Raw genomic sequence first — 27,364 nt, 5'->3', positions numbered from 1 at the left:
AACTGCCGCCTCCCCAAATAGACATGGCCATGACCTTTGGCCTGTCATTTCAAGCCACATAAATACTGCCCTTTCCTTTCCCATAAGCCACTGCTGTGAGGGGTTACATTGAAGTTCGTGGGTTGCAGTGAGGCAGCATCCATTGAGTAAAGTACTGGGCACCTTAGGACAGACTGGACACCTGGGCAGCAGCTGAAAATAAGACAGACAGACAGACAGACCGGGTTGCTGCCGCTGCAGAGACAGGAGATAAAGAGGGAGCAAAGACTGTGAGGAAAAGGGAGAAGGGGAGTGTGCTTTTGACGTGTGTGAGAGGAGTGGGTGTGTCTTTGTGGGGAGAGTGAGAGGGCTCGCTTCCAGTCCATACCCTCTAAGGGTCGGTGTAAGGGTCATGACCTTGGGCTGGGTAGGTTGTGTGGTCACAGGGTTTTTTTGTTGTTGTTGTTTCCTTTGTTTGTTTGTTTGTTTTCATTTTCAGTGTGAACAGGTCTGCTTAGAAGTACAGCTAATCTCAGCTGGGTAGTGGTGGTGCACACCTTTTACCCCAGCACTCAGGAGGCAGAAGCAGGTGAATCTTTGTGAGTTTGGGGCTAGCCTGATCTACAAAGCTACACAGAGAAATCCTGTCTCAAAAAATAAAAGACGCACAGCTAACTGCATTGTAACTACTACCTATGATTCTGAGGGTCCAGAGCTGGACTGGCAGAGTCCAATGGGGAACTCCAAAAAACAAAATTCTCCCAGCAGCGTTTGGAAGTAAGATGTGTTTATAGGGACATTAGTGTTATATGAATAGCTGAATTGGTAAATATCTGGAGATGAACATTTAGCATAGAATAAGCTATCATTTTTTCAAAAATACTGAAGTATTCATCCTAAAATTGTCACCTCTTGCATCCAGTGACATTGCATAGTTTGTGTTTTAAGTTTGAGTTTTAAGATTAAAATTTTGTGTATCAAAAGAGGAAAACAACCATTTTAATTCAAGATAGTAGTCTGAATTCAGCATTCGCCTTCCTCAAATGTGCTTGGCTGATGAGGAGAGCAAAGGGAAGAGAAAAATCAAGGTGATTGAAGACTTACCCATTTTCTAGGGCTGATCCCTCAACCACACACAGCAGTGATAGTTGTCCCAAATGTAAGGCTTGAAAACAACAACAAACACTATGTGTTTCATGGAAGCCGGAGCTTCAACAGGAAGGTGAATGGATGGGCTAGAGCAGCCCCTGCTATTGTTGGGCTTTTTGTTGGTTTTGTGGGATTTGGATGGAGATCCCAGCTCCCCTATTAGTCCATCTAATCCTACGTGCATGCTCACACTAAAACAAAGCCTGTCTACCAACGTGCCGGTACCTGCAACCAGCCCATGATTCTAAAGACAAGCCAAGATGGGCAGGTGTTCCAGGGACCCTACAGCAGGGAAAGGAGGGTCAAAGTAAAGCTGTTGTGCCTCTGAACTCAGTGCCATTCAGCTTCTAAAACATGTGTAAAGAACTCGTGGTAAAAGTGAAAACAAATAAAATCCAGACGGACTGTAAAAAGAGAAGTTCGCCCAAGCTTGTGTGATAAGGAAAGCCACTTTGTGTTGGCAGAGATTTCAAAGCTATGTTCCCATATCTGATAACATGCACTATTTCTTCATTCAAATACTTGTATCAGCATGTGCATGCTTTATCCTGTAGGGTGAACTGAACAGTGCTAAGCCCCAGATGTAGGATATCCACATCTGGAAGGAACTGTAGAAAAGTAAATAGCTTTTCTCAAAATAAAAGAGAGAAAACATTAAATTCTATGCAATGTTATTATGACTGGGTTGCCAAGCCGAAATGGTCATGTCTAGAAAATAAGATTGCATCATAAACTACAACTGCCCCTTCTACCATCATGTATCTCCAGCTACTAAAATTCTTGATGACTTTTTCTATGTGTTTTATGTATTTTTCCAAAATGAGAAAAAATAAGGTTGGCAGGACGATTTCTGTGACCTTTGGAAACTCCTTGGATAGCCTAAAATGAGCATATAACCCATATCTCTAAGAATGTGCCAAGTCAGTTCTTCCTGTAGAAAATCCATGAGGAGCACCAAACCCCACATACATGACAGAAGCATGTAACACAGGGTAAGGAGCACACATGGACCATGGTGATAATGTTGCCAGGGTTTGAGGGAGTCCCTTCATGGTCCCCAAATGGCATGGGTAAATGGAGGGCCCCTTGTGGGGTTCATAGTCTCAATATTAAAAGACTTAAGAATGGGCTCAAATGGAAGCAGTTTTATTAGACGTGAAAAGGAAAACGCCCCAGGGCAGTCAAGTTATAACTCTCAGCAGCTGCTCAGAGAGAAGAACCATGTCATGACACTCAAGACAGTATAGAAGTCGGCCACACTGGAGGGGGAAGGCGTTAGAGCTGAGTAAGGAAATACAACGTACCAGAAAAAGTGTGCTTAGGTTTGGGCCAGCACCTGAAGGGAAGGAATCAGGAAAGTTGACTCAGAAAGATGGGCAGACCCAGATGAATGGCTCAGCTCATGGTGATTTGGGCTAGGGGCAGTTAATTCTGGGAAGGAGAAATATAGTAGTTCATTAAAGGAGTAATTAATTACTCCTATCATTTCAGCATGGCTTAAGATGAAGCCGCCCTCCTGGGGCATGTAAACACAGGCATAATTTGATTTCTCAGAATTGTGTATCATAAAGAGGTAGTCAGAACGAGGACATCATAAACATCTTTCATAATATATTTATTACCAACACAATAGCATTGACTTTTTATGGCAACCCTAGAAATAGAAATAATATGCAGCCCCAAACAGGAAACCTTCTGATGTAACTGACTTCCTGACAAACAAGTGACAAGTTGCTCTCCATCCTGGAGCCTGTGAAAGTGCAGGCCTCTGCCTGCCTCATACAGAACTGCACTCCAGACCAGCCTTGCTTCCCCAAGAGGACCATGGTAGTGGATGGAGGAGTGTAGTGCATGTTAGAAGAATAGTCCACAGGAACTTAAGGATAGACATGAAAAGTTTTAACAATAACCCCCATAATTCTCTTAGATGAAGTGTAAGGAAAGCAGTGATGCCTAGGTGCGGTAAGTATTTATAAACACCATCTCTAGAGTATCAGGTGAGCATCGTCCAGTGCTTTCATTGTATTGATTTGGTTGTACAAATCAGAGGTTACTGTTTGGCCTGAATAGTGTTATTTAAATTTACCCATGTTGTTATTCCTCTTCGTTCGTTCATTCTTGCAACTCAGATGTGTTGGCAGGTCCCTTGGTGGATCCCATTGAAAGACAAATACGCCAGGCAGGCAGAACTTATGTGGGAAGTTTTATTGGGGGAAGGGAAAAGAGTAGGGGATGGGAAGGAAGAAATGGGAGAGAGAAGAGAGATGGAAAGAAGGGGGAGGGAGAGAGAGGGAAGAGAGAAGAGAGACAAGACAGACAGACACCTGCCTGTCTCCTAAGAGGAACTACAGAAAGAGAGAGGAAGTAGGCAGAGCTCGGCTCTTAAAGGGACCATTTTGCAGCTGGGCATGGAGCCAAGGTACTGCTTGCCATGTGTGCAGGGGTGACCCACTCTGCCAGGCCACCCAGGGGTGAGGCCAAGGTATTCCTGGATGCTAACAAGATGTTTCTTCTGGAGCCAGGTGCCTTCGCTAAGAGTCTGCTCGGGCTTTTGCTGCTGCTGTTTGTTTGTTTGTTTACTGAGGGAATAAGTATACCTTGCCTATTGATGATAGTTTTATTTTGTCCTGATTCTTTGAAATTTGGTATTATATTTTGAGACATAGTCTTCCTAATTATTTTGGTCTGGCCTCAAACTCATAATCCTCCTGCCTCAGCTTCTCGAGTGCTGGGGTTGTAAGTATGTGCCACTACCACCCCCAATCAAAATCCAGTTTGTTTGGGACATGAATTCTAGGTTGTTAATTACTTTTTCTGAGTAAAGATATTCACCCTTTAATTTCTTTTGTTTGCTGCTTGAGGGGTATATACATATAGAAGTCAGGTTCTAGGGATTGAACCCTGGTCATCAGACTTGGCAGCAAGCACCTTATGCTCTCAGCCATCTCACCATCCTCTCGCACTGATTTCTAACTTCATTGTTGCCATGGAAATCAGAACTCAACCTCTGTGAATTTATCATATCCTTTTTCACTCATATTTTTCTTCTCTTGAGTGTTTGTGCTGAGTAATTTCTTTAGATCTTCCTCACAATGTTTTTTTTCTAAGTGTTCATAGACATTTTTAAGCTTTCCATAGACACCATTATCTAACTTTGGGGAACGTGAGAAATGTCGGGAGAGCTCTTAAAAAACCAAAGCCCAGACTCACCAAAGTAATTTAGAACCTGCATACCTTCTCCATCTGTCTGGGGTCCCCAGGGGCTTCCGGTCCCACCAACCTTTGAGAAACCTTCCTGACATTTTTTAAGCTTGGTTGCTAAGGTTTTTATTTCTTTGGGTAGTTTGCTTTGTGAGTTTTACTACCCCATTGTAATTCCTTCCTTTGTTCTTAGAATTACTAACCACAAATATTTTGTGTTGTGAATGTGAGTATTATCTTTGTTTTAAGAAAGCATGACTGTTTTTGTTGACCTGCTGCTTTTGCTGATTCTTGCCTGGGATGGCAGGTTTCCCAGAGAGAGTAGTGATTTTTCAGGGTAGTGAATGGGGTGAAATATTTTTCTAAGGAGTTACATGAGCTTTTGTACAAAGCGCATCTGTCCATCTAGGGGGCCAGTTTTATTTTCTGCCAGGTGCTTGCAGCTGCTGTCATAGAACATTGTAAACTTTATTTGGGCTTGAGTTTTGGGAACTGCGCAGGTCTGGCATCTGCATCCCATGCTTGGGTGAAGGCAGGTTCCGGGGTGAGACATTTTCTTTTTTCTATTTCAGTGCAAACTGAGAGCTGTGTGTGGGGCATTGTCCCCATGCTCCACCTGCAATGGTAGATTTTTGTGTCCCTCTGTTCTGTTTGTTCCTTCCTTAGGTTTCACTTCTCGACCCTCCTAACTTGGGTGGAATGAAAGACCCCGTGCTTTCCTTGCTGTTTCCAGCTCCTGCCTTTGTCACCTGTGCCTTGATGGTGTGGCCCATTGAGAGCCAGCCTATGTCAGCCTCCACAGCCCAGAGGCCAAGCTTAGCACCCATCACCCTGAAGGGTGAAGCTTAAAACGACTGTGCATTACCTAACAGATATTTAATTGGCAACATTTCACCCAGCCTTTTTAGTTGAAGTGTTTCTGTGCACATTGGTGTACCATGGCACTGGAAGCAGAATACTTAAATCTTGGGCATGAGATTATGCTGTCGAGTATTGAGGCAGCATAAATTTTTCAGGAGCAAACATTTAGAATTTTTGTTATTCTACATCTAGTATTAAAAAGAAACATTGCTAACCAGAATGTGACACATGGCTGTAATCCCAGCACTGATGCAGATGACCAGTTCTGGCCCACCCTGGGCTACATAGCATGACCCTACCTTGGAAACCCCCCCCACACACACACACACCACTCATGACATTGTTTATTGTGTATTAAGTTTCCCTAATCATTTTCCCTTCTCTGTCTTAAGGAAGTAGCAGAATACTATGCTCAAAACGAAAACTCAGTGGAAAAGTGGAAACACCCCTTAGTGATTGAAAAACTAAAGGTAAGAGAGACAAGAAAGTACTCACCATCAGGGAATGCATATGCACATGTCTGGGGGCCTTAGTTGTTGTTGTAGTGTGGGTAAAGGATAACTACAATAACAATAACTTTTTTCCTTTTCTGTATGGTTATGTTGAACAGGCTGGTCTCAGCTTGTGCAATCTTCCTGCCTCTGCCTGCTGAGTACCTGGATGAGAGGCATGATAGCATCTCATCCTCCAGGGATCACTTTTTTCTTGGCACGGGCGGGGTGGTTTCAAGACAGAATATCTTCATGCGGTCCTTGCTGTCCTAGAATAGGGATAACTTCCTTAAAATAAGGGTTTTTAAAATCTGGGCTTAAAAAAAAAAAATACTGTGGTTGGCTATGGTGGCTCACACCTGTAATCTCACACTTGGGAGGGAGGTTGAGGCTGAAGGTGAAGGATTGCTGCAAATTAGAGGCCAGCCTGGGCTACATAGTGAGCCAGAGCTGCAGTATGATTCCGTTTTAGATAGAAAGGAAGGGTTGGGGAGGAAGAGAAGAAAGACAGAAGGGAGGGGAGGGGAAGGAGGAAGGGAGGGAGGAAGCAGGAGAGGGAGAGGGAGAGAGGGCCTGCTATCAGCACTGGAACACCTAGGACCCTGAATGTGTCTCTGATGAAGACAGTCTCTTGATGCTGTTCCCTGGTGCCCCTCACTGACGTGAGGGCCTGGGATGTGGACGCTGGGCTGTAACTTAGTGGACCAGCTCTCCTTGTATGCAAGGCCCCGGGTTTGTTCAGCAAGGAGCAGGGACAAAGCAGGACGCCTTGTCCAGTGTGCTGTCAAGTCACACTCCATGTTTTCAGGTCCTACCAGCTATGTGCATACCGCAGGGCATAACACATTCGACAGAGCTGCACTCAAATGTGTGTGTGTGTCCATCATTCCGATTGAATAAGAAGCACCAAAGTATGCAAATTTAGTCTTAGAGCCAAATCTACGGAGTCCTGGAAAGCAAGACGTTTCCTTTATTATTAAAAACAAAACAAAAAACAAAAAAAGAAAAAAACTGCCTACTTAATGAGTTAGTATCTTTTTGATTTAATACAGTGTAGAACACAATGAAACAATGCCATAAATGATTTTAAATTAAAAAAAAAAAACACTAGCACCAATATTTGTTTACAATAAGCTACTTTGTTTGACACTTTTTGATCACTTGTCCATCCCCTTGACAGGAAATGGCCAAGGCAGAAGGCCTGTGGAATATGTTCTTGCCAGCTGTGAGTGGTCTCAGCCAGCTGGACTATGCCTTGATTGCCGAAGAGACCGGAAAATGTTTTTTTGCTCCAGATGTTTTTAACTGCCAAGCACCAGGTTACTACAAGCAATTTTCTCCAATAGTTTGAACAGTGTTTAAAATCTCTCTATTTTAAGGAAATTTTCCTATACGGGAAGCCATGCATTTACAGATTTTTGCCATAATTTTACAGCTACTCTGAATGCAATGTAAAAGTGGATTTGAGGTTCTCGGTGGGCTAATCAGCATCACCACAATAACAGTGCCAGTAGACAGAAGTAGCCACCAAGAGGACTGGTTAGATAAACACCCCACTTCCTGACTGGGGTTGGGTATTTCTATGGCAAGTTGGAAGAAATAGGAATTCCAGAGCTCTTTGTTAGTCGCCAGTCTCTCCACTATGCAAAGCACTTTCCCTCAAAAGGCTGGCTTTGTTTCTGCCAGGGGCTCGCAGCCACCATTGTGCCAGCACACAGTAAACTTAACTGGCAGGATATCCTATGGCGCCTGTGCTCAAGGGTCCTCAGAGCTGCCATTTATTGTGTGGCCCGGTGCTAAGGCTCTCCCAGAAGGGTCAGTGCCGTGTCAAGCAGACAGAAGGGCCGTGGAAGTGTAGTGCATTTGTGAGACAAGAGACCAGATCTAGCAAAGTGGCACCATGCTAGACTTTGACAGACTTGCCTGTAAAGTTCAAGATCGTTCTTAGGCTTCTGGTAACAGTTCTTATCCCTGGCATGGTTTCCCTTCTGTCTACACCAGTTTATCAAATCACTGTTGACCTACACTGTAATCCTGTCAAAAGGCTATAAGAGAAAACCGTGTCCTCGCTGTCTGAAGAATTTATCCCAAATCCACGAAGCTGTTACGACACATGACATATGCTGCAGGATTTTATAGGAAAGGGCAACCTGCTAATCCTGAAGTTCGAAGCTTTTCTTCCTGCTCTTCCTAATAAGACCCAATGTGTGGCATATATAGGTGCACACTTGGATTTGTAGGTGGGTGGACAAAAACTCCCCTGTATTGGTGAAACACAGGTCTCACGAGGTTAACAAAAGGCAAGATTTGATGCAGGGCAACACAAAAGAGAAAGGACTGGAGGGCTGGGCTGATCCATCAGGGCTGTGACCCCGAAAGCCAGCTGAAGGAAATATTTAAGCACAAAAATCGCAAACTTTTTTTTTTTTCCCCAGTTGCAGTTACAGTTTTCACCAATCAGGATTTAGAGATTAGGGGCTTCCTTGAGTGTTCAGTCATAGACAATCACTCTACAATGGGAGCCTTTCAGTCCAACCAATCAGATATCAGATTCAATTGTTCCTTCTGTTATTAGGAACAGCCATGTGTGTAGAGAACTAAAGATGCACAATTACTATTTCTCTCGCTTAAGTTGGTCAGCATGGGAACCTGAACTTCGTTTCACCTTTCAGGAAAAATGGAGTCTGAAGTCAAAATGGCAGAACTAAGGCCAAGGTGCTTTTTCGCCTGTTCCCAACATGATGTTTTTAGAGTGTTAGCCGTATTCTGGTAGGTTTGTGTCACAGTAATGGGTCACACACAGCGTGCCAAGTTAGGCTGCGGGAAGCTTGCTTGCAGCTCTGCCATGGTCAGCCATTTCATTTGTGGAGTCACTTGTCACCAGACACTTAAGGAGGTTTTCCTGAGATTGCAATTTCATGAGTCTGTTTGCTGTTCTGTTTAAATAATACCACAAGATTGCCGCAAATTTTAAATTAGTTTTTTTCTTTAAACCAAGAAATGACTAAGCAACTCTCTCAAGCAGAAAGACAAGGAAAACCAAGAAGCCAAGAGTCTGTCTTTTGTGGTAGAGCTGTTGCAAAAGCCTGGGGCGCCGTGTGCTGGAGCATTTTCTCCAGACAAACAGTAGTGACTGATTACATTCTTTGGGAGAGTTCTGAGGTCTGAATGACTGATTTCTACCTAGGCTTTCCAAAACCCACAGTTACCAAAGCTTAGAAAATATGTGTAACCTCCAGTTTGCCTTTCTGTTGTCTCCCTGCTGAAAATAGCTAATCTTAGTTTCCAAACCTGTCCCTAAAATAATTCAGGGCCTCTGGGCTGACTTTTTCTAGGCCTCTCCCTAAATTACCGATTAAAAATCGGTCAGTTTCTCAGAGTAAAACTGATAATTTTAGATTCGTTCTTTCTCTTTGAAGTAAGCTCTCGTGTAGCCCACACTGTCCGTATACTTGTGTAGTCGAGGACGACCTTGAACTTTTGATCCTTCTGCCTCTGCCCTGCCCCCACAAACAAGTGCTAGGTATACAGATGAATGCCGTTGCTCCCAACTTAATTTTGAAGCGTTTTGTTTCTTCATTTTGTTTGAGCTATAGCAAGTAATACCAAATTTAACAAGCAAACAAAGCAAATAGTTCATTCTGTTCGTTGTAACTGAGGACTTCTTTTTTCCCTCACTCATTAGGTTTGTGTTGATCTGTTAGAGATATCGTGCCTCTTGATTTGGTATTAGTATCTGAACAGAATGCAAAGATATATTCCTTAAGGATGGTTTCTTAAGGTCTGTATGTGTACATACATGTATGTGTGCGAGTCTCCTGAGGAGGATGTAGCATCCCCTGGAGCTGGACTTGTGAGCTGTTTTGAGCTGCCTGGAGTGAGTGGTGGGCACTGAACCAGGTCCTCTGCAAGAGCAGGAGGTGCCCTTAACCCTAAGCAATCTCTCCAGCACTTACAGATATCTCTTGACTTGAATCAGAACTGTCAGTTTTCATCAGCATTTGAGCAACCATCCTCCAAGTCACGGGAGGTGACACTGAGAATCTTCCTTAAAATCTCAGGAGGATTCAAGCAGAATCTTAAAAGTCTGCAGAAAGGGAAATAAGAGAAGGGCATATAGAACATTTTGCTTACAACACAGAGTGTGCTTTCTCAGTTGCAGAAGGTAGAGTGTGTGTTGTACTGCACAGCACCCCTCAGGTGTACTGGACAGCACCCCTCAGGACTGGAGTGGATCCCTGAGGGTTTCTGCTTCCTTACAGGCCAGGGGTTCTCAAGACAGAAGCAGGAGTTTGATTGCAGTCAAGGCTACAAAGAGGAAACCTGTCTCAGAAACAGAGTAAATAGCAAAAACAAGCTTGGAAAGGTAAAGGAGAATTACTGTAGCTCAGAGCAAGGAGGTCTCTCGGAGTGGGTGTGTGGGAGTGTACCTTGTGAGCAGCCCTTGTCCACAACTAGCAGACCTTCACAGAGGCCTGCTCCGAGCCGAACCGTGTGCCTGAGGGACAGCATGGGCATGTGGGAGCTGGAGGCTCTCTAGAACACGGAAGTCACTCCAGATGTAGCATACAAGCACAGCAGGCACCAGGAACAGCTACTCCAGTCCTAGTTGAGTCTGACCTCCTTAAAGCCATGCAGTGAACTGAGCAAGCACCCAAGCGTCAGGAAAACTTCAGGAAATCATGAACTGAATGCCACGTACTTGTAGCGACACAGCATGTCATCATTACCCATTAAACTTAATGTACATTTCAGAATATTTGCACCAACAAACATTTTACTTAAAAAGATACAGTCTGAGCCAGGTGGTAGTATCACACACCTTTAATCCCAGCACTCGGGAGGCAGAGGCAGGCAGATCTTTGTGAATTTGAAGCCAGCCTGGTCTGTAGGGCAAGTCCTGGGATAGCCAGGGTTACACAGAGAAGCCCTGTCTTAAAAAAGAATCAGAAAAAAAAAGAGAGAGAGAGATAAGAAGAAAAGGTGTAGTCCGTATTATCTTCGTAAGTGTGGGTTGAGTACTGATAGCTTTAAATGTCAATCAATTTTCTTCTCATGTGTAGACACGGGCAACATGGAGGTATTGCACATGTATGGCAGCGAACAACAGAAGCAGCAGTGGCTAGAGCCCCTCCTTCGTGGGGACATCACCTCTTCATTCTGTATGACAGGTAGGAGAAGTCACAGCCCTGTCTCCTGTCCCCTTCATCCTGGGGTTACCGTGGGTGGATGATGGGAAGCAGTGTGGTGTGTAGCCAACTTTGCCCACAGCCAGAAATGTGTTTCTCCCGAGCCTGGTTTGAAATGCTGTCACCCTTAAGTGTCCAGGGGAAACGCCCCCATCTTTTGGGAGGGCTCCAGATGCATTCTGGAGGTCTGCTTCAGCAACAGCAGTGGGGTGATGTCTTTTAAATTGTGTTGTTTCCATAACTCTGCTCATTGATATTCATCTTTGTGGTATTTATGTGACTATAAACCACTCAACTATTCCATAGCCCTAGAAACCAGGACTTAAACCAGTGGAAATATTTCTGAAACAACCAGGTAGAGGAGAAAGCCAGGGACACAAGGGTGACAATGGTATTGGTACATTTGTACACTGGAAATAGCAATCTTAAAAATTCCTTCAAGACAAAAATCACATCTCACCTCGAGTTTAGAATTGAGTTCAGTTTGGTCATAATGTAAAGTTCATATTGACCTTTCAAAAATGATCAGATTTTATTTATTTATGTATTTATTTATTTTGGTTTTGGTTTTTCAAGACAGGGTTTCTCTGTGTAGCCCAGGCTGTCTTGGAACTCACTCTGTAGACCAGGTTGGCTCGAATTCAAAGATCCACCTGCCTCTTCCTCCTGAGTGCTGGGGTTAAAAACATGCACCACTACCACCCGGATATATATAACAATTATTATATACCCACACATATGATTTTTATGTAATAACAAAACTTCTTTCTACTTAAGTCATCAAGAGGTATTTATCAAACAACTACAGAATGGTGCGATGACATAGGGTTTACAAAACCCCAACCTAAGGTCACAAAATAAACTTGCCATCCACTTTCTCTGGAAACAGCTTCTGGAGCTTTAAAAGTATCCCAAACAATCAGGGATGTATGACTTAGTCTTTAAAGGGTTTGCCACGCAAGTATGTGGACCTGAGTTCTCTTCCCAGAATCTACATAAAAAGTCGATGTTATGATACACAATTGTAATCACAGCACAGAAAGATCCTTGAAGCTCACTGGCCAGCCAACCTAGCCAGTCACTGAGTACCAGGCCAATGAGAGACCCTGTCTCAAAACAAAAACAAAAACAAAAAAAGGAAAAAGAAAGAAAAAAAAAAGCCAGAGGTTAAATGACAACTGCAGTTACCTGGTCTTCAAATATATACATGTTCCAGCATGCAGGCACACACACATAAGCACACAAAATAAAAACAAGAATAATATCTGAACAAAGTAAAAGCTGATTGGTTGTCACATGCCATGCAGTAAGCAGTATTTAAGGATAGTTACCGGTATTGCACAGAAAGCCTTGTTGAGAAGATCTCAGTGTCACAAGGTGTAACCTGGATGACACATCCCAGTAGCACTTACAAGGTGCAGGTAGACATTGTTAGTGATAGTAGAAAAATCAGAAATCCAGCCTGCCAACAGTTAAAGCAGATTTCCACTATAGAAAGTCAAGGCGGCCTTTGCATCTGCTTTGGTGACTGGGCAAATGATGAGTGAGTTGTATCCTGACTCAGACATCAGCAAAGGCTCCAAGGACACAATTGTCAGTACCAATCCTACACTGCATTCCTCTACTTTCCAATTCACATTTATCACTTGCTTGCAGTGTGTATGTTAGTATGTTAGGAGAGGACCAAGGAGAAAAGGGTAAGATGGAAAGACTTTAGAAACCAGTATGCCTCTGCGTGGAAGAGCTTACCCTTTCTCATCTGCTGTTCTTTTACAGAGCCCAATGTCTCATCAAGCGATGCCACAAACATGGAGTGCAGCATCCAGCGAGATGGAGATAGCTATATAGTTAATGGCAAGAAGTGGTGGAGCAGCGGTGAGTGTTGTCCGTGGTCCCACAACCCCATTGCTAGGGCAGTGCCTTGACTCCCAGCCACTGCTCCACGGTCCCAGCTTTAAACTCAGCCCCAGAAACGTTGTCAGACATAGAAACACTACCAAGAAAAGGGAGTCTGTGGTGTAGGTCAGTGGTGGTAGAGCACCACTTAAGTGTCTTAAGTGTCAGCAACGACAGTAAATGTGATATATATTTATTGCCTAAAATATGCATGTTTCAATGGAAGTTAATATCCTTTATGTCCTATATAGCCTTTATATATATATAGGACAGTATATTTGCTCATCAGTTCTCAGTAATAGGCCAACATACTTGGGGAAGTTCTTTAGGAAGTTATAAAATTAGACTCCAGATAACTGATTTTTAAGTTGTGCTTCCAGAATATGCATAATGAAGCTGGGCGTTGGTGGCGCATGCCTTTAGTCCCAGAACTTGAGAGGCAGAGGCAGGCAGATCTCTGTGAGTTTGAGACCAGCCTGGTCTACAAGAGCTAGTTCCAAAGCCACAGAGAAACCCTGTTTTGAAAAACCAAAACCAAAACAACAACAACAACAACAAAAAAAACAAAACAGAATATGCATAATGAACCCAGCATATATTTGGATAATTTTTCTTGGTGACATCATCAAAGCAAATTGCATATATAGGCACTTACCAGACTGTGTGAATATCTCAGAAAAGTTTATAGGTTTGGCCTTTTTTCTAAAGGTTGGGATAATTGCCATTTTATATCTTATAAAATCACTTATAAATTAAGAAACAAAAAAAAGAATGAGTTTTGTTATGACTATTTAAGATTTGGAATTTTACAGAGAAAATATTATTAAAATTTAGATAATTACAATAATTATAATAATTCCCTCAACATGTTTCTTTATTAATTGGTTTTAAATCATCTGACTCACAGCGTGTTTTTTGTTTGTTTTTTGTTTTTTTTTACTTTTTATTTTGAAGTTGCTCTCTATTTACAGGAAGTTACAAATTTAGTACAAGTTGGCTCTGGGGGTTTCTTACACAGCGACTTATCCCATAGGATGGTCATGGGTGCTCATTAGCCAATGTTTTATGTTTCATAATTATAGCTGCTATCAAAATCAGGAGTTGAAATTCACATATGGCACATCTAAATTTGAGTAACCATCACTGCAGTCGAGATGCAATCCCCCCTCCTCTTCCCTTCTCCTCCCCCTCTCCGCACCATCACAAACATTTCCTCTTTCTAGCACAATGCTTTCTTCCTTTTGCCATGCTATTTTCCTGTCACTAACTTTAGTTTTGCCCATTTGTTGCTTATTCTGTGGCATCTATGTTCCTCATAACCCTACTCCTTGCTACAAATACTAGACTACAGTCTAGTATTAAACATTTGAGTCTCAGTGTAACACAAATATTTTATTTGAGGAAGAACCATCACGTGTGTGTGTGTGTGTGTGTGTGTGTGTGTGTGTGTGTGTGTGTGTGTGTGTGTGTGTCCCCAAGCAAAAAGCAGAGAGCAGTTTTAAATTTAAATGGTAAAAGAACTAGTTGGCTCTGTAGGGCCCTCGGAATCAAAAGGAATTTCCTCCACATTCTGTCTCTGTCTTCTCCAGGATCCATATTTCTTGGCCACTTTCATGATATAGTTTTTGAAAGAGGCACCCATGAAGACATACAGGACAGGGTTGAGGCAGCTGTGGAAGAGCGCGATGCTCTCTGTGACTTGGATGGCAACATCCATGCGCTTGCTCATGTCGCAGTTGGTGATCAGCAAGTAGATGGCATCTATGGCTTGGCAGAACTTGACAATGTTATAAGGCAGCTGAGTGACAATAAAAACTACAACCACTGTGAGCAGGACCTTGAGGGGGCGAGACTTTTTAACGTTGGGCATCTTGATGAGTGTCCTTGCAGTGATGGCATAGCACACCCCCATGATAAGAAAGGGAATCACAAAGCCGATGCAGATTTCCAGCATCTGAATGGAGGCTTTCAGGGATGTTCCTAGGTGGTGGGGAAAGACGGGCGTGCACCTGGCATTGGGATTCACAGTATAAAAAGCCAGCTGGGGTATGCTCAGCAAGATAGAAGCCACCCACACACAGCAACATATGATCCAGCAGGGTCTCCCCGCTCCTGATTGGCTGGGGGCCTTAGTGATTGCCCAGTATCTGTCAATGCTGATACAAGCCAGGAACTGCATCCCAGAGACGAAGTTTACAGTGTACAGGGCCGAAGTTACTTTGCACATAATTTTCCCTAGAATCCACCCATGAACTGCGCTCACTGCCCAGAAAGGCAACGTGACCAGAAGCAACAAGTCTGCCACAGCCAGATTCAGGATGTACACATCTGTCTTGGTCCTCTGTTTTTTGTAATAGGTGTAAATTGCCACCACTATGGAATTCCCAGCCAGTCCAATGACAAAGGCTACTGTGAAGAAGGCAGGGAGGAAGACTTTTGCAAACTGCCGGACCTCTTCTTTTATGCAGATTGATTCATACTGGCTGTAGTCATAAGTGTCATTCATTTCATTGTCCTCATAGTAGTATTCCACTGACTGGTTCTGCCCCGGAGCCATGGCACCGAGCTGGATGGCAGGAAGAACACAAGACACCCACTTCAGCATTGCTTAAAAGGAAGTCGCTTTGCCCAACATATGGCTAGAGGATAGAGTGTGGCTGTCATATGTGAGTCTGGATCTCACTCTGAAAATTTTAATGGGAGCCAACATTGAGTCACTTCCCCCATCCTTTGTTCTTACAAGTCTGTGTACAGGAACTGGCATTTGTCCATGGCCAATAGACAATATCCTGAGGGATTCCCTTAGTTACTAAATCCTAGATAAAGTTGAAGACTTTTAAGTAAATATGAGTTTTGTTTTTGTGGGGTTTCTTTTGTATGTGTTTGTGTGTGGGGGTATGAGGGCACATATGTGTGCATGTATCTACATGTTGGAGTTGACATTAGGAGTCATCAGATTATTCTCTACCTTATTTCTTGAGTTGAGGTCAGGGTTGTACCCAGAGCTCACCAATAGCTATTCTGACTAGCCAGCTTGCTTCACACATCCTTTCTCTACCTTTTGAGTTGGAGCTGAAGGCAGGCTGCAGGGCCCACCCCTCATAACTTAACTCTTATATCTACAATAAATTAATTTTTTTTACTTGAAAAGGGAATGTTTTAATTTTTTATTCTAGTGTTTCTCTAATTTTAATTTAGATAAATTAATTTGGCATTTGTATAGAGCATTACTGTTGACTTTTCTACCTGGAAGCCTCATTTAGTCAGCCTGCCTCCCAAGCCTGTGTTCCCTGGTCCCTCTAAGCTAAAACCAGGCACTGTTCTGGACTTCTAGATTACCTTGATCCCCTGGTTTCCAGTTAGTTTGGAAATTTATTCATTCTTACTTGCTTGCTTTATTTTGATTTGTTTTTGTTTTCTGAGACAAATCTTATTCTGTAGCCCAAGTTAGCAATCCTCTTGGGATTTTAGGTGTGAGCTACCACCTGGTTTGCAAGTTCAGATTTTACCTTGCAAATGTCTCTGGAATTTTCGTGTCCTTACATTCTGTAAACTTGTGCCATCTGCCCGCTGTGGCCCTTCTGTTTGTGTGCACATGCACATATATACACACACACACACATTCACACACATGCACATAATACACATACGCACTCACACACACTCACACACACACACGCACCTATACACACACATGCACACACTCTCTTACTGCACTGTCTTCCCAGCTGACTGCTGTTCATCCTTCTCAGCAACTTCTTGTGAAAACCATCCTTACTGATGGTCAGTAGTGTACCTCTGACTTGTCAATCTACTGTTGCCTCACTTAGCTCTATACCAGGAAGCACTTCACATCCCGAGAAAGAAGCAACACAGGGTCCTTAGAGTGGTACCCAAGGCTCCCTCCTGCCAGCCTCCCCTCCCTACCCCCAACAGTAGACAGAATTGCTGAGTCAGCTGTTAGCAGACTCTCTGTGCCCTGATGTGCATCCCCATCTTTCTCATCTGCCCTTTACCCAGCACTATGTTCTGTCCTCCCTTAAGAATGGGTTAATTTGGGTCTTTCCTCCCCAGAAGATTCACCCTTGATCAAGAATATAACTCCGTCCTGTGGAGAAAACATATCTCTAAGTTCTCTGATGTCTGAGCAGTTTGATTTCTGGTTGTGACTGAAGCTTTTATTAGCATACCAGGTACACTCCAGCTGTCCACTAAATATCTGTCAGATTCTGGAGGCTTTGCCAACAACATATAAAGTTGTTATTGCAGACTGAATGGAGGATATGTTAAGGGGTCTCCTGTCTCAAACTCAGGAATCACAAGCTGGCTAATCCACTGCAGTGTACCAAGAACAGCTTACACTGAATTCAAAAATATTAATATGAATATTGCAAAGACTTTCAATGTTTTTATTACCTTTTCTTGTTTAGCTTCTCTATCTTGGTTGGCCATTTTTGTCCTCCAAAGAATTGCAGGTCTTACAGAATCAATCATGAAAACAGCATTTTCAAAACAGTATAGGAAAGAATATCAAGTTTCTAAAGAGGTCCTTAACTAGCTAATTCTTCTTTGAATGAATAGTGTGAAGATGCTCCCTTAGGGAAGGTGCTCCCTTAGAGAAGTGCTCCCTTAGGGAAGGTGCTACCTTAGAGAAGGTGCTCCCTTAGGAAAGGTGCTCCCTTAGCTGCTTCCCAGAGAGGGATTGTCTTTATTAGACAGAAAGGAAGCAGCAGCATTCTACAGTGACAACTTTGTCGTTAGAAGTATTGCAAAAGCCTCCTGCAGCCTCCATGGTCTCTGCATTAATTATTAACACAATATGACTTTGTTCTTTCCTCTCTGTTGCCACAGAAATCTTGAACTTGAGCAACAGAGTCAAATAAAATATAAGGACGAGTTTTTGCAAGTGTGACTTTCCTGCAGAGTAAGAAAGCCAAAATAGGAATAGAAATTACCCTTCTGCAGATGTGGAGGAAGGGTTTTAAGTCCTTTTAAAATATTCTCAAGACAAAAATACTTATGATAAAGAGCAGAAAGAAATGATCTGGTAAACCCTATTGGCTCTGACACATCAGCAGTGGTATTGAAAATAATATTTTCTTCTTGATACATTCATATTTTCACTTGCAGGTTAAAGTGTAGAGATATTCTTAAATAGGTTTTTTTTTTTTTTTTTTTGGCACATGTAAATGTTTGAACTCTCATGTACCAAGAGTCCCCCATCCCACACTAAGATAAGAATTCAAAGTCTTTAGGCTTAAAAAAAAATGAAAAACGCATATTCAGGTCAGAAGGAGGAAAAAAAAGAAGAAGGAACCAACCTGTTTCATCTGGGAGAGAAGCGCGGTCTTGAGTGAGGAGGAGACCAAAGGACCTCTGACTCAGGCGACTCTTGTTTTCGCTTTTTACACCCCGCCTTTGTCTTGGATCCAAGAGAGCTTTCCTGAAATGTAACCTCCGGGGCACTTGATTAAGTGCTCTGTAAGACCTTCCTTTGGAGCCCATCCAAATCCTTGTATGACTGGACACAGATGGAAGGAGTTCCAGTTTGGCTCCCAATCTGCAGGATTGCCAGTTTCCACTCAGCCCAGGGGAAGAAGAAAGTGCCTGTGGCTCGCCAACTCCTGCTCAGCCAGGACGGGGACACAGAGCAGCCAGCCCAACGGCCACAGGCCCTGCTGGGCAGACCACAGAAACACTTGAGAAAGTTACTTTGTCCAAGAGAGAAAACTAAAATGATTTTAACCCAGAAACTTACCCTTTTAAAAACCAAACTATGTAAAACGAAGTTCCAAAGTAACCATCGGGCAGGTACAGAAGAACTTAACTGTTTCCATACAGCACGGTTTCATTTCTACTTTACTTCAGTAGAGTCCTGGCTCAGTGAAGAATTTTCTCCCTGTGTTCAAAGTGTGGCTTTCCCTTGTTTTTCTTAGAAACTTCTCATCAAGGGCCAAACACAAACCTTCAAAAATCCTCTGCCTGGAGAGGCTGTTTTCCCAGGCTGCCATACAAATGCCCATTAGAGAAGGAAACAAAGTAAGATTGGTCTGCCTGCCAACTTAAACTCGACTCACCTTACATTTGTATAATATTGCCTTGTTTTCTCAGGCAGAGCTAGCCCAAATGCCCACCTGCAGAATTTATTTTAGCCCCAAGCCCCTTTCCCTCTATTAGAACCTCTGTGTCAGTTCATGCAAAAGGAGACTCATTTGTATGAGCCTTCATCGTTATTTCCCCAGTGAGTGTCTGGGGGTCCAGGTAGCAGCTTCTCCTGCCTAGGCACCTCTTTTTGAGGTAGCATCATTTGCATGCAGCTAACCCAGCTTACCACTAGATGTGTACCATTTACTACTTTCAGTGGTGGACTCGTTCAACCATAGCCAGTTTTAAGAACCAAAGTAACATTGCCGAATGTGATGTTACTAACAGAGGCACATAATCTGTGCTGCTGAGCAGGTGCCAGCATCGTTTGGTTTTCTCTGTTAATGCTTGTGGGCCTTTTGCCTGCCTGTATGTCTGTGCATCATCACATTCCTGCAGTCAGATCTGCTGGAATTGGAGTTACAATTGTGAGCTGCCACGTGGGTGCTGGGAATCGAACCCAAGGCCTCTGGAAGACAGCCAGTGTTCCCAAGTGCTGAGCCATTTCCTCCACCCCAAGCTAGTACAGTTTTATTAGGGAGAAACAAGCACATCCATGAATAGGTAAAGATAATATAGGCTTGGAGATGTGGCTCAGCTGGTTAAGTACAGACCTAGCATGGCAGAAAGCCCTGGCCTCAGTTCTGAGCCCCACATAAACATGGGGCTGACTCACATCTGCATCCCCATCATATGAGCTTGAGGCCACTGGCCTAGGCTATATGAGGCCTTGTCTAAAAACAGTGGGGGAGGGGAAGAGGATAGGGGAAAAATATACCATATGTATACACATATGTGCAGTGAACTTCAGTCCTGCCAGGAAGAACAAAAGTATCATTTTTAGGGAACTGGATACAATTGTGGTCATTTCAAGGAAAATAAGCTAGGCCTAGAAAAAAAGACTATGTATTCTCTTATATATGGAAGCTTAAAATCAAAGAGGGACTATTTGGGAAGAGGAAGAGGATCCGTGGGAGAGGGGAGGAGAACAGGAAAGGAAAATGGGACGAGGGGATATGGTTAAATACACAACATACTTGAATAAAGATGTCATCATGAGACCCATTCTCTTTGTAAGATGTACATAACTAATCTTTTGAAGTGTTCTTTCCCCGCGGCTGGTTGTTCTTCCAATCACCCTCTGCCTTCCATGCTCCCCTGCCTGGATGGTGTATCTGGTCTTTCTTCTGCTACCTCTAATCTTGTCCTTTGATATATCAGGGGTTTTCTCTGTCTAGCATCTAGCCTTCCACTCAGTCACAGCGGCTTGGAACATCCCATGGGTCTGCCTGTCCAGCCTTCCGTGCCTCTCACCTCATCCCGTACTGCTCACTTCTTTGCCTGCCATGTCTCTCCTGGATGTTTTAGAACATCCCAGGCGCAGTTCTAAGGACTCTGTACTGGCTCTCCAACCTGTCTAGATCGTGCTGTCTCTCAATATCTGCCAGGCTCACTCCCTCATCCTTAGCTACCTTTCTTCTAGAGTCCAAGACCATCTGGACTATCTGCCCAGGGAATAGTGTGGGTCCACAGTGGGCCACACCCTCCTCTATCCATTACCAATGAAGGCAACCTTCCACAGACATGCCCTGCATGTTTCCATCTGATCTGGGGAGTCCTGTAATTGCGATTTCTTCTCATATGACTCCAGGTGACAGTCAGAGCTAACAGGGATGCTCCAAAAGTACCTCATACCCCACTCTTAGTACGTTACAATATTTTCTGTCTTCCACGGCTGTCTTGTACATTGTGTTTTTTCAGTATTTATGTTGTTATCTTATTCATGTTGTCAGTCTGTCAGATAATAAACATATGGATCAATGTACCAGTTTATGCAACATCCTCCTTAGATGTAGTTTGATCCCAGGATTAAAATCCCCACTTCACATGTTCAATGTTAGACTTTTTCCATTTTGTCATACTGTCTCTGACATATATCTGGTGTCCCACAATGCTACCTGTTGTGCAATCTTAACATTGCTTTATGAACATATCTCCTCCTTTTCCTTGTTTATCCCAACCTAAGAAACTACATATTTTCTTACGAATTAGATTCCTATGTTGTGAACCAACTGTAATTCTCTAACACTTTACAGATTTTGAGTTTAAAAAAAGAAATCACTGCCTTGAAGCTTAAGCCCTCAGGACAAAGGGCTCCAGAACAGAGGAGGTGGTGCTTCTAGCATGGGGCCCCCAAGCTGCTCCTTGTATGAGTCATGGGGAATGGATCCCTGGCTATGCTCTCTTTCATTTCTCCAGACACAGCTAGACTTGGTGGTAGCAGGAAATTTGACAAACTATGAAAAGTAGCTGGGCGTGGTAGCGCAGGCTTGAAATCCCAGCTCTCTGGGTGCAGAGACCAGAGGTCCACAAGTTCAACACCATTGTAGGCTACACAGTGACAGCCTGACTCAAACCAAACAGCAGATGAACAAACGAAGGAACGAACAAATGAATGAGGAAGAAAGAAATAGTAGTCACATGAACTGAGAGGATGGAGAAAAGCGCTACCCACTGTGAGCAACTGCCAGAGCACTTGATGCCTGTTCTGTTGGCCCCGCCACCTTAACTTCTCTCTTCTCTTCTTCTCAGAGTCTTTGCGGTTCCCATTCTCCTCCAAGGGACTATTCTGTAAAAGGAAAAATGACCCCCTGTCTGAACATAGCAATGCCTTTTTGTCCCCCCAGATCTCTCTCTCTCTCTCTCTCTCTCTCTCTCTCTCTCTCTCTCTGTCTGCATCCATTTCCTGGCTCTCTGCTGGTGGTACTCTTTTGCCTGGTGATAGATGTCTGGCTAAACCACGTGTTAGATTGTCACCTAGAACTCAGCTGACGTTGACTTACCTCCTCTTCCTTAGTGTCCACATCACATTCTGTGAGTTTTTAATGTCACATTTTTGCTTAAGCAAAGAGTATCTTTATCCAGACTCACAGTCACTGAAGTAACTCACAGTCAGTAGAAGTAAAATTTATTGCATGCATTACCATAATTTGCTTTATTATTTCTTTAGGAAATGTATATGTTTTAGTGTTAAAAATCTCATTGCAGAGTGATAGCTTTGTAGAAAGTGTGATAAAACAAACTTAATCTTAGGAAGTTTGAAGACTATAATGAGGTATATATACATTACCCTTTTGTCTTTTATGACAAACAGTAGTGTCAGCATGATTCGCTTATTTTCATAATCTTGAGTCCTTCCATGTTGGTGCATGGAAAGCTCCATAAACACATTAGAGTCCTAATCTATGGACATAGCACAGCGTGTTTCAACAGTCCTGTTGCACAGTGCCTGGACACTCTTCACAGTCATTGCTACTGCAGTGAATATTCTTATGTCCCTGCCATTTCATAGAGGGACAACTGTATTTACAGGTTATATATAGACGATAGAAGCTGGGTGGGAGGGTCATAGGCCGAATGAGTCTGTATCTTTGGGCATTGCCAAGTTGTGTTCCTTAGGTCTTTGTTATTCTGCCAGCAATATGTGGAAGTGCCCGTTTCCTTAAAGCCTTGACAATGGACTGTAGTTTAATAACCCTTTACTTTCTTTCTACCATGCCCTTACCGGCCCCATGTGAAATACTGAGTCATAAGCTGCTGTAACGATTATCTATGACATTTAACTGTAAAATGGTATTTCATCGTGGCTTTGTTATGCTTTGATTTGGGGGACTGATAAAGTTAAATGCTGGAAACGTCTCTTTAATTCTTACCTATTCTTTTTGCAAATTTGTCTTTTGCTCATCTTTACACTGATTCTCAGATATTATTATCTGAGAATTAAATTATTTTATTCAAAATGCTGGAATATTTTTCTAGTTTTTTTGGGTATTTACCTTTATTTTTAATATAAAATAACTTTATACTGACAAATAATTTGATCTTTTACTTTCATTTATAGTTTTGTGGGATTTTCTTTGTTGTTGGTTTTTGTTTCTATCTTTCTCTGTTTTTGTTTTGTTTTGTTTTGTTTTTGGGAGGGGCTTTTTTATTTATTTATTTATTTATTTTGTTTTGAGACAGGGTTTCTCTATGTAGCCCTGGCTGTCCTGAAACTCACTCTGTAGTCCAGGCTGACCTTGAATTCAAAGATCTGCTTGCTTCTGCTTCCTGAGTGCTGGGATTAAAAGCCTGTGCCACCAGGCCCAGATGGATTTTTTGTTTGGTTGTTTGGGTTGGGTTGGGTTTTTTGTTTTTGTTTTTATTTTGAGGCAGGGTCTCAGGTAGCCCAGGCTGGCCTTGATTTCAGTATGTAACCAAGGATAGAACTGGGCTCAGTTCTCTGCCTCCATCAACCAAAGGCTGGGATCACGGATACACATCAGCACGCTCAGCCTCATTTATAGTTCTAAATGTTAAAATTCCAGTCCAGGGATCTATGAATATTATTTTTCACTGTTGTTTGTGGGTTGATTCTTTACAGTTTTTAAACCTCAACCCTAATCTATCTGGAGTTCATTTTGGTCCATTTACAGCAGCATTTAATTGTTAGTAAGCATCAGTCTTTTAAAGGATGGTTTAGGGTATGCCAAGGTCTGCTTTTCCTATGGCGTGAGCTCTGAAAAAACATGTTGGATAACTTTTCCTTTAATCATGGCATTAGATGATAAGCTTTTCCAAGTGGGAATTTTACTGTAAGAAAGTTCTTCACTCATAATGTTTTTATCCTAATTGAAAACATTAATATCAGAGCTGAAGCCAAATTAAGTGTAAGGCTATTCATTCCAGTAAGTCTGTGTTGAAATTGCCTCAAGACTTTCCCAGTGTCTGGCTAGGCTTTATGTGGTACCATGTGTTCATGTCACTTCCTGGGTTGCTCAGATCACATCCACAGCAGCCATGATAATTCTAGTTGTCATCTTTCCTTCTGTAGGAAACTGACCTTTGGTTGATAAGCATGTGAACTGAAAGCCTGTGAAGTTAAGCTCAAGGGTATAGAATTTGTAGTCTGATTGTATGCTGGCACCTGAGCAGTCTTGCGATAGAGTGTATCAAGACCAAACATCCTTATCTGGGTATCTGTTTTCATTCACAAGGCCTGTGACCCCTAGATATGCTGGCATGTTCTCTGGACTCTGCATTTCCTTTTGCCTGTCTCATTTCTGACATTATGTATCCTCTTCAGCAACTAAAATACGTAAAAGAAGGGGATTCTCTCTTCTAGAAGGGTGTTCCAGCTGCTGCCCCTGCCAAGTTCTGTGTGGTGCTTGGAGAGATGATGTATTTATGAGGATTTGCGTCTCATTCTTCTGAATCAGCCAGGTTAATGGCAAAATATTTTAAGCTTTGTCTATTGTGTATTTCCCCTAACTTCCTCTACTTAACAATCAGCAAAAGAGACAAGTTAGATGTTTTATATTTTAGAATCCAGATTATTTTCCATGTGTTAATGGATAAGACAAAATTAAAGAATTGTTTGTCTAATGTTTTGAGTTTCTTAAAATTGATCTGTGAGTTATTGGGGGTTTATATGAAGAAGTGCCTAAATCTTTTTCATTTTGAAAAGCATGGTATTAGGAAACATGGGGTGGGGGGGTTCTTGTTCTAAATAGTAAAAAAGAGGGTTGTGAGCCCGAGTTCCAGGAATGGTGGAAAATGTTGGGCCTGGTTGTTTTACTGACACATGGCCTCATGTAGCCCAGGCTGACCTTGAACTCAATATGAAACAGGGTGACCTTGAACTTCCAATCTTCCTGACTCTGCCTCACAAGTTCTATGATCACTGGTGTGTTCTGCCACTTAAAGTTTTGTTTTATTTATTTATTTATTTATTTATTTATTTTAATGCTGTGTTGGGAGTTGAGCCTAGAGCCTCACACAGGCTAGGCTAGCAGCCTCCCCCACTCCAGCCCCCTTTGAAGGCTTCAGCTTCTGATACAACGTGTAATGAAAATGATGTCAGTATGTCCTGATCCAACCTTCAGCAGTGAGCTCACTAAGGAGATGGCGTATTGTATCAGGCATGGAGAATCAGCCTGAGCTGATTAACATGGAGGAGAGGTTTGTCCCTGCTCATGGCTGGAGGGACTCTGGTCCATGACCAGATGGCCCTATTGCTGTGGACCCCTGGAACAGATGCTCAATGGCAATTGGGGGGGGGGGTGGAGCTTGCAGGGATAGAGTGGGGACAAAGCACTTAGCCATAGCCATGAGGTAAACAAGAAAGAAGATGGGACTGGGGTCCTGTGGTCCCCTTTCCAGCATATTCCAAATGACTTAATGTCGAAACCCCACCATCCACGCCTCTATTGCCTCCTATTAGTGCTACCCCGGCAACAGGCTCTTTTTTTTAACACAGGGGCATGAGAGGACATTTAACATTTAAACCATGAATTTGGTTGCCACATAGTGTGTTCAGCTGAGCCGAACCCTCTGTGGTGTCGAGCCAGCTCTAAGACAGCGGGGCTACTTGAGGCATAGCAATGTGTCTTATTTCAATAGCTTCACATTTTTCTTATTTCTACTTGTGTAAATGCTTGTCTTTTAATGAAAAAACACGCATTCCCTCTTGATATAATAGTTTCCAATTCACTTTATTTGAAACAATTGGACTTAGTAATAAGATTATGTTGCACATGCCCAGAAGGGTGGGAAAATGATTCTACATTTTATTGCACACAAAATGCCGATGATAAGTCATGTATTTGGGAGAAATGGGAGAGAAATTTGTGCTTAACCTATTTTTTTTTTTTTTTTATTTTTTACCTAATAATAGTGTAACATCTTTTTTTTTTTTTTGGCCAGTTTTGATTTTTAAGTTTCTTGTTTCAGTTAGTTAGAAGACAACTCCCTTTCTAGTCACCCGTAGGCGGCATGTGTACACATCTGTGACTGCACGTTCAGACAATTCTGGTGACTGTGACTGTGGAGATTAAGTCCAGTTGAGGTGTGCCCTTGATTTAATGCCAACCTGAGAATTAGTGGAGTCACTCACTTTAGAGCCCACTGGCTTCTTCCCCGAGCCTTCCCTTTCTCTATTTTGTGCTTTTAAAATCCATTCAAATGGTTTACTAGGCAGAGTGTGCATGTAGGATTTCTGAAATTACACATAATCACACGCAAGTGAGGAAATGCCCCCCTGTAACAGGAAATGACACCCCACTGTTTGTGGGTTTTATGTCCAGATTAAAGGAAAATGGGGAGAGAAAAATGAAAACCACATCTAGTCTCCCTCTCCTAGCTGGAATCTGTAATTTGTTTATATAAGATGATGGGCTTTTATTTGCTCTCATCTTTGCATGTGTGTGGGGGGCGGAGTCGAACAGTGTCTCACCGTGTAGCCCACTCTAGTTAGGATTCTCCATCTCAGCCCCGCCCCCAAGTGCTGGGATTGCAGGCATGCGGCACCACACCCAGCTTGGCACCACACCCAGCTTAGTTTTGTTAACATTTTTTAAGTTCCCATTGTCTAGTTGAAATGGTAGCAAATAGATTTACCAGCCTACTCCTCCCCATCCCATCGCATGGCAGCCCCATGCCTTGGAGGACAAGCAGCAGCGGCAGCTTTCTGATGATGTCCACTCTGTTCCAGGCTTTCCCCTCACTCCACATCTGTTGTGGGATAATCTTATGGGAATGCAAATTGCTCCATTTCCCTAGTTGAGCCTTTGACCACATTCACAGGACCTTGCCCTGTCCCTCTGCAGAACACTGGTGTCTCCCCCGCAACCCCCCCCCCCCCGTGTTCCTGCCCTCACCTGTTTCCCTGATATTATTGGAATCGCTCATCTTTTAGTGGCCACCAGCCTCCCAATCCTGCTTTACTTCCTGTTTCCTTTTCTCTACAGTTTTTCCTTCTTTGTATTTTACATCGGCATTTCAGTGGGAATCTCAGCAGCATCGGGGTGGGGGCAGACACCATTCTGCCATTTTGAATCCTTCCAGACTGTTTTTAGGAAAGCTTTCGGCTTGGTTTTCATGTGTGGTCTGTTTCTGGGGTATCGTGTCCTGTTTCTCTGATGTCTTCTCGGTTAGACTGAAAAGCTGCGAGAGCTACAGGGATGTACGCACTTCACCTTGCGGCTTCTGGAGAGAGCCAGATCAAGTGTGGGGCGTTTCAGATGAAAGTGCTGGTGTGAAAAGCAGACTGCCTCCAAGCCTTCTCTGTCTCTGTCTCTGATGGCGCCCTCACCTTGCTAAGTCCCCCTGGGCACCCACACTCTTCCAAGCCCCCCCCCCTCCATTGCCACCCTCGCCCTCTTTCCTACGCCTGCCTTGGTCTGTTCCTTGCCTGGTCATCTTTCTCCCAGTACCATTTAGCATCTCCTCTGCATCCTCTCCCAGCCTTTCCGGTCTGAAGCCGTAAAGCAGCCGTTTGCTGGGACAGTCAGTCTCCACTTGCTGTTCCCAGGACCTCCGTGGCAGCATCACACTTCTCCTTTGTAACCCTGCTGCACATGGAAATTCTCTCGGGATTGGTTTCGAGTCGTGCTGAGACTTAATACTTTCCAAATC

General features: G+C 43.1%; 2 protein-coding genes across 2 annotated transcripts in view; one reads left to right on the top strand and one right to left on the bottom strand.

Moving 5' to 3' along the window:
- Acad11 (acyl-CoA dehydrogenase family member 11) overlaps positions 1-27,364 on the top strand; it is a 62,229-nt gene that overhangs the window by 17,233 nt on the left and 17,632 nt on the right. The window contains exons 10-13 of the mRNA XM_051205918.1: positions 5,583-5,660; positions 6,862-7,000; positions 10,745-10,852; positions 12,647-12,745. Coding sequence (XP_051061875.1) covers positions 5,583-5,660; positions 6,862-7,000; positions 10,745-10,852; positions 12,647-12,745 — 424 coding nt within the window. The remainder of the gene's footprint in view (positions 1-5,582; positions 5,661-6,861; positions 7,001-10,744; positions 10,853-12,646; positions 12,746-27,364) is intronic.
- On the bottom strand, positions 14,140-18,433 carry Ackr4 (atypical chemokine receptor 4). The gene is made up of 2 exons (XM_051205938.1): positions 18,088-18,433; positions 14,140-15,332 (listed from the first exon to the last, which is right to left on the bottom strand). Exons 1-2 carry the CDS (start codon positions 18,094-18,096, stop codon positions 14,271-14,273), a joined length of 1,071 nt encoding a protein of 356 aa, XP_051061895.1. The 5' UTR covers positions 18,097-18,433; the 3' UTR covers positions 14,140-14,270.

Source organism: Phodopus roborovskii, unplaced genomic scaffold, assembly GCF_943737965.1.
Source record: "Phodopus roborovskii unplaced genomic scaffold, PHOROB, whole genome shotgun sequence".
Lineage (NCBI taxonomy): Eukaryota > Metazoa > Chordata > Mammalia > Rodentia > Cricetidae > Phodopus > Phodopus roborovskii.
This window is presented reverse-complemented; position numbering and strand designations above follow the sequence as displayed.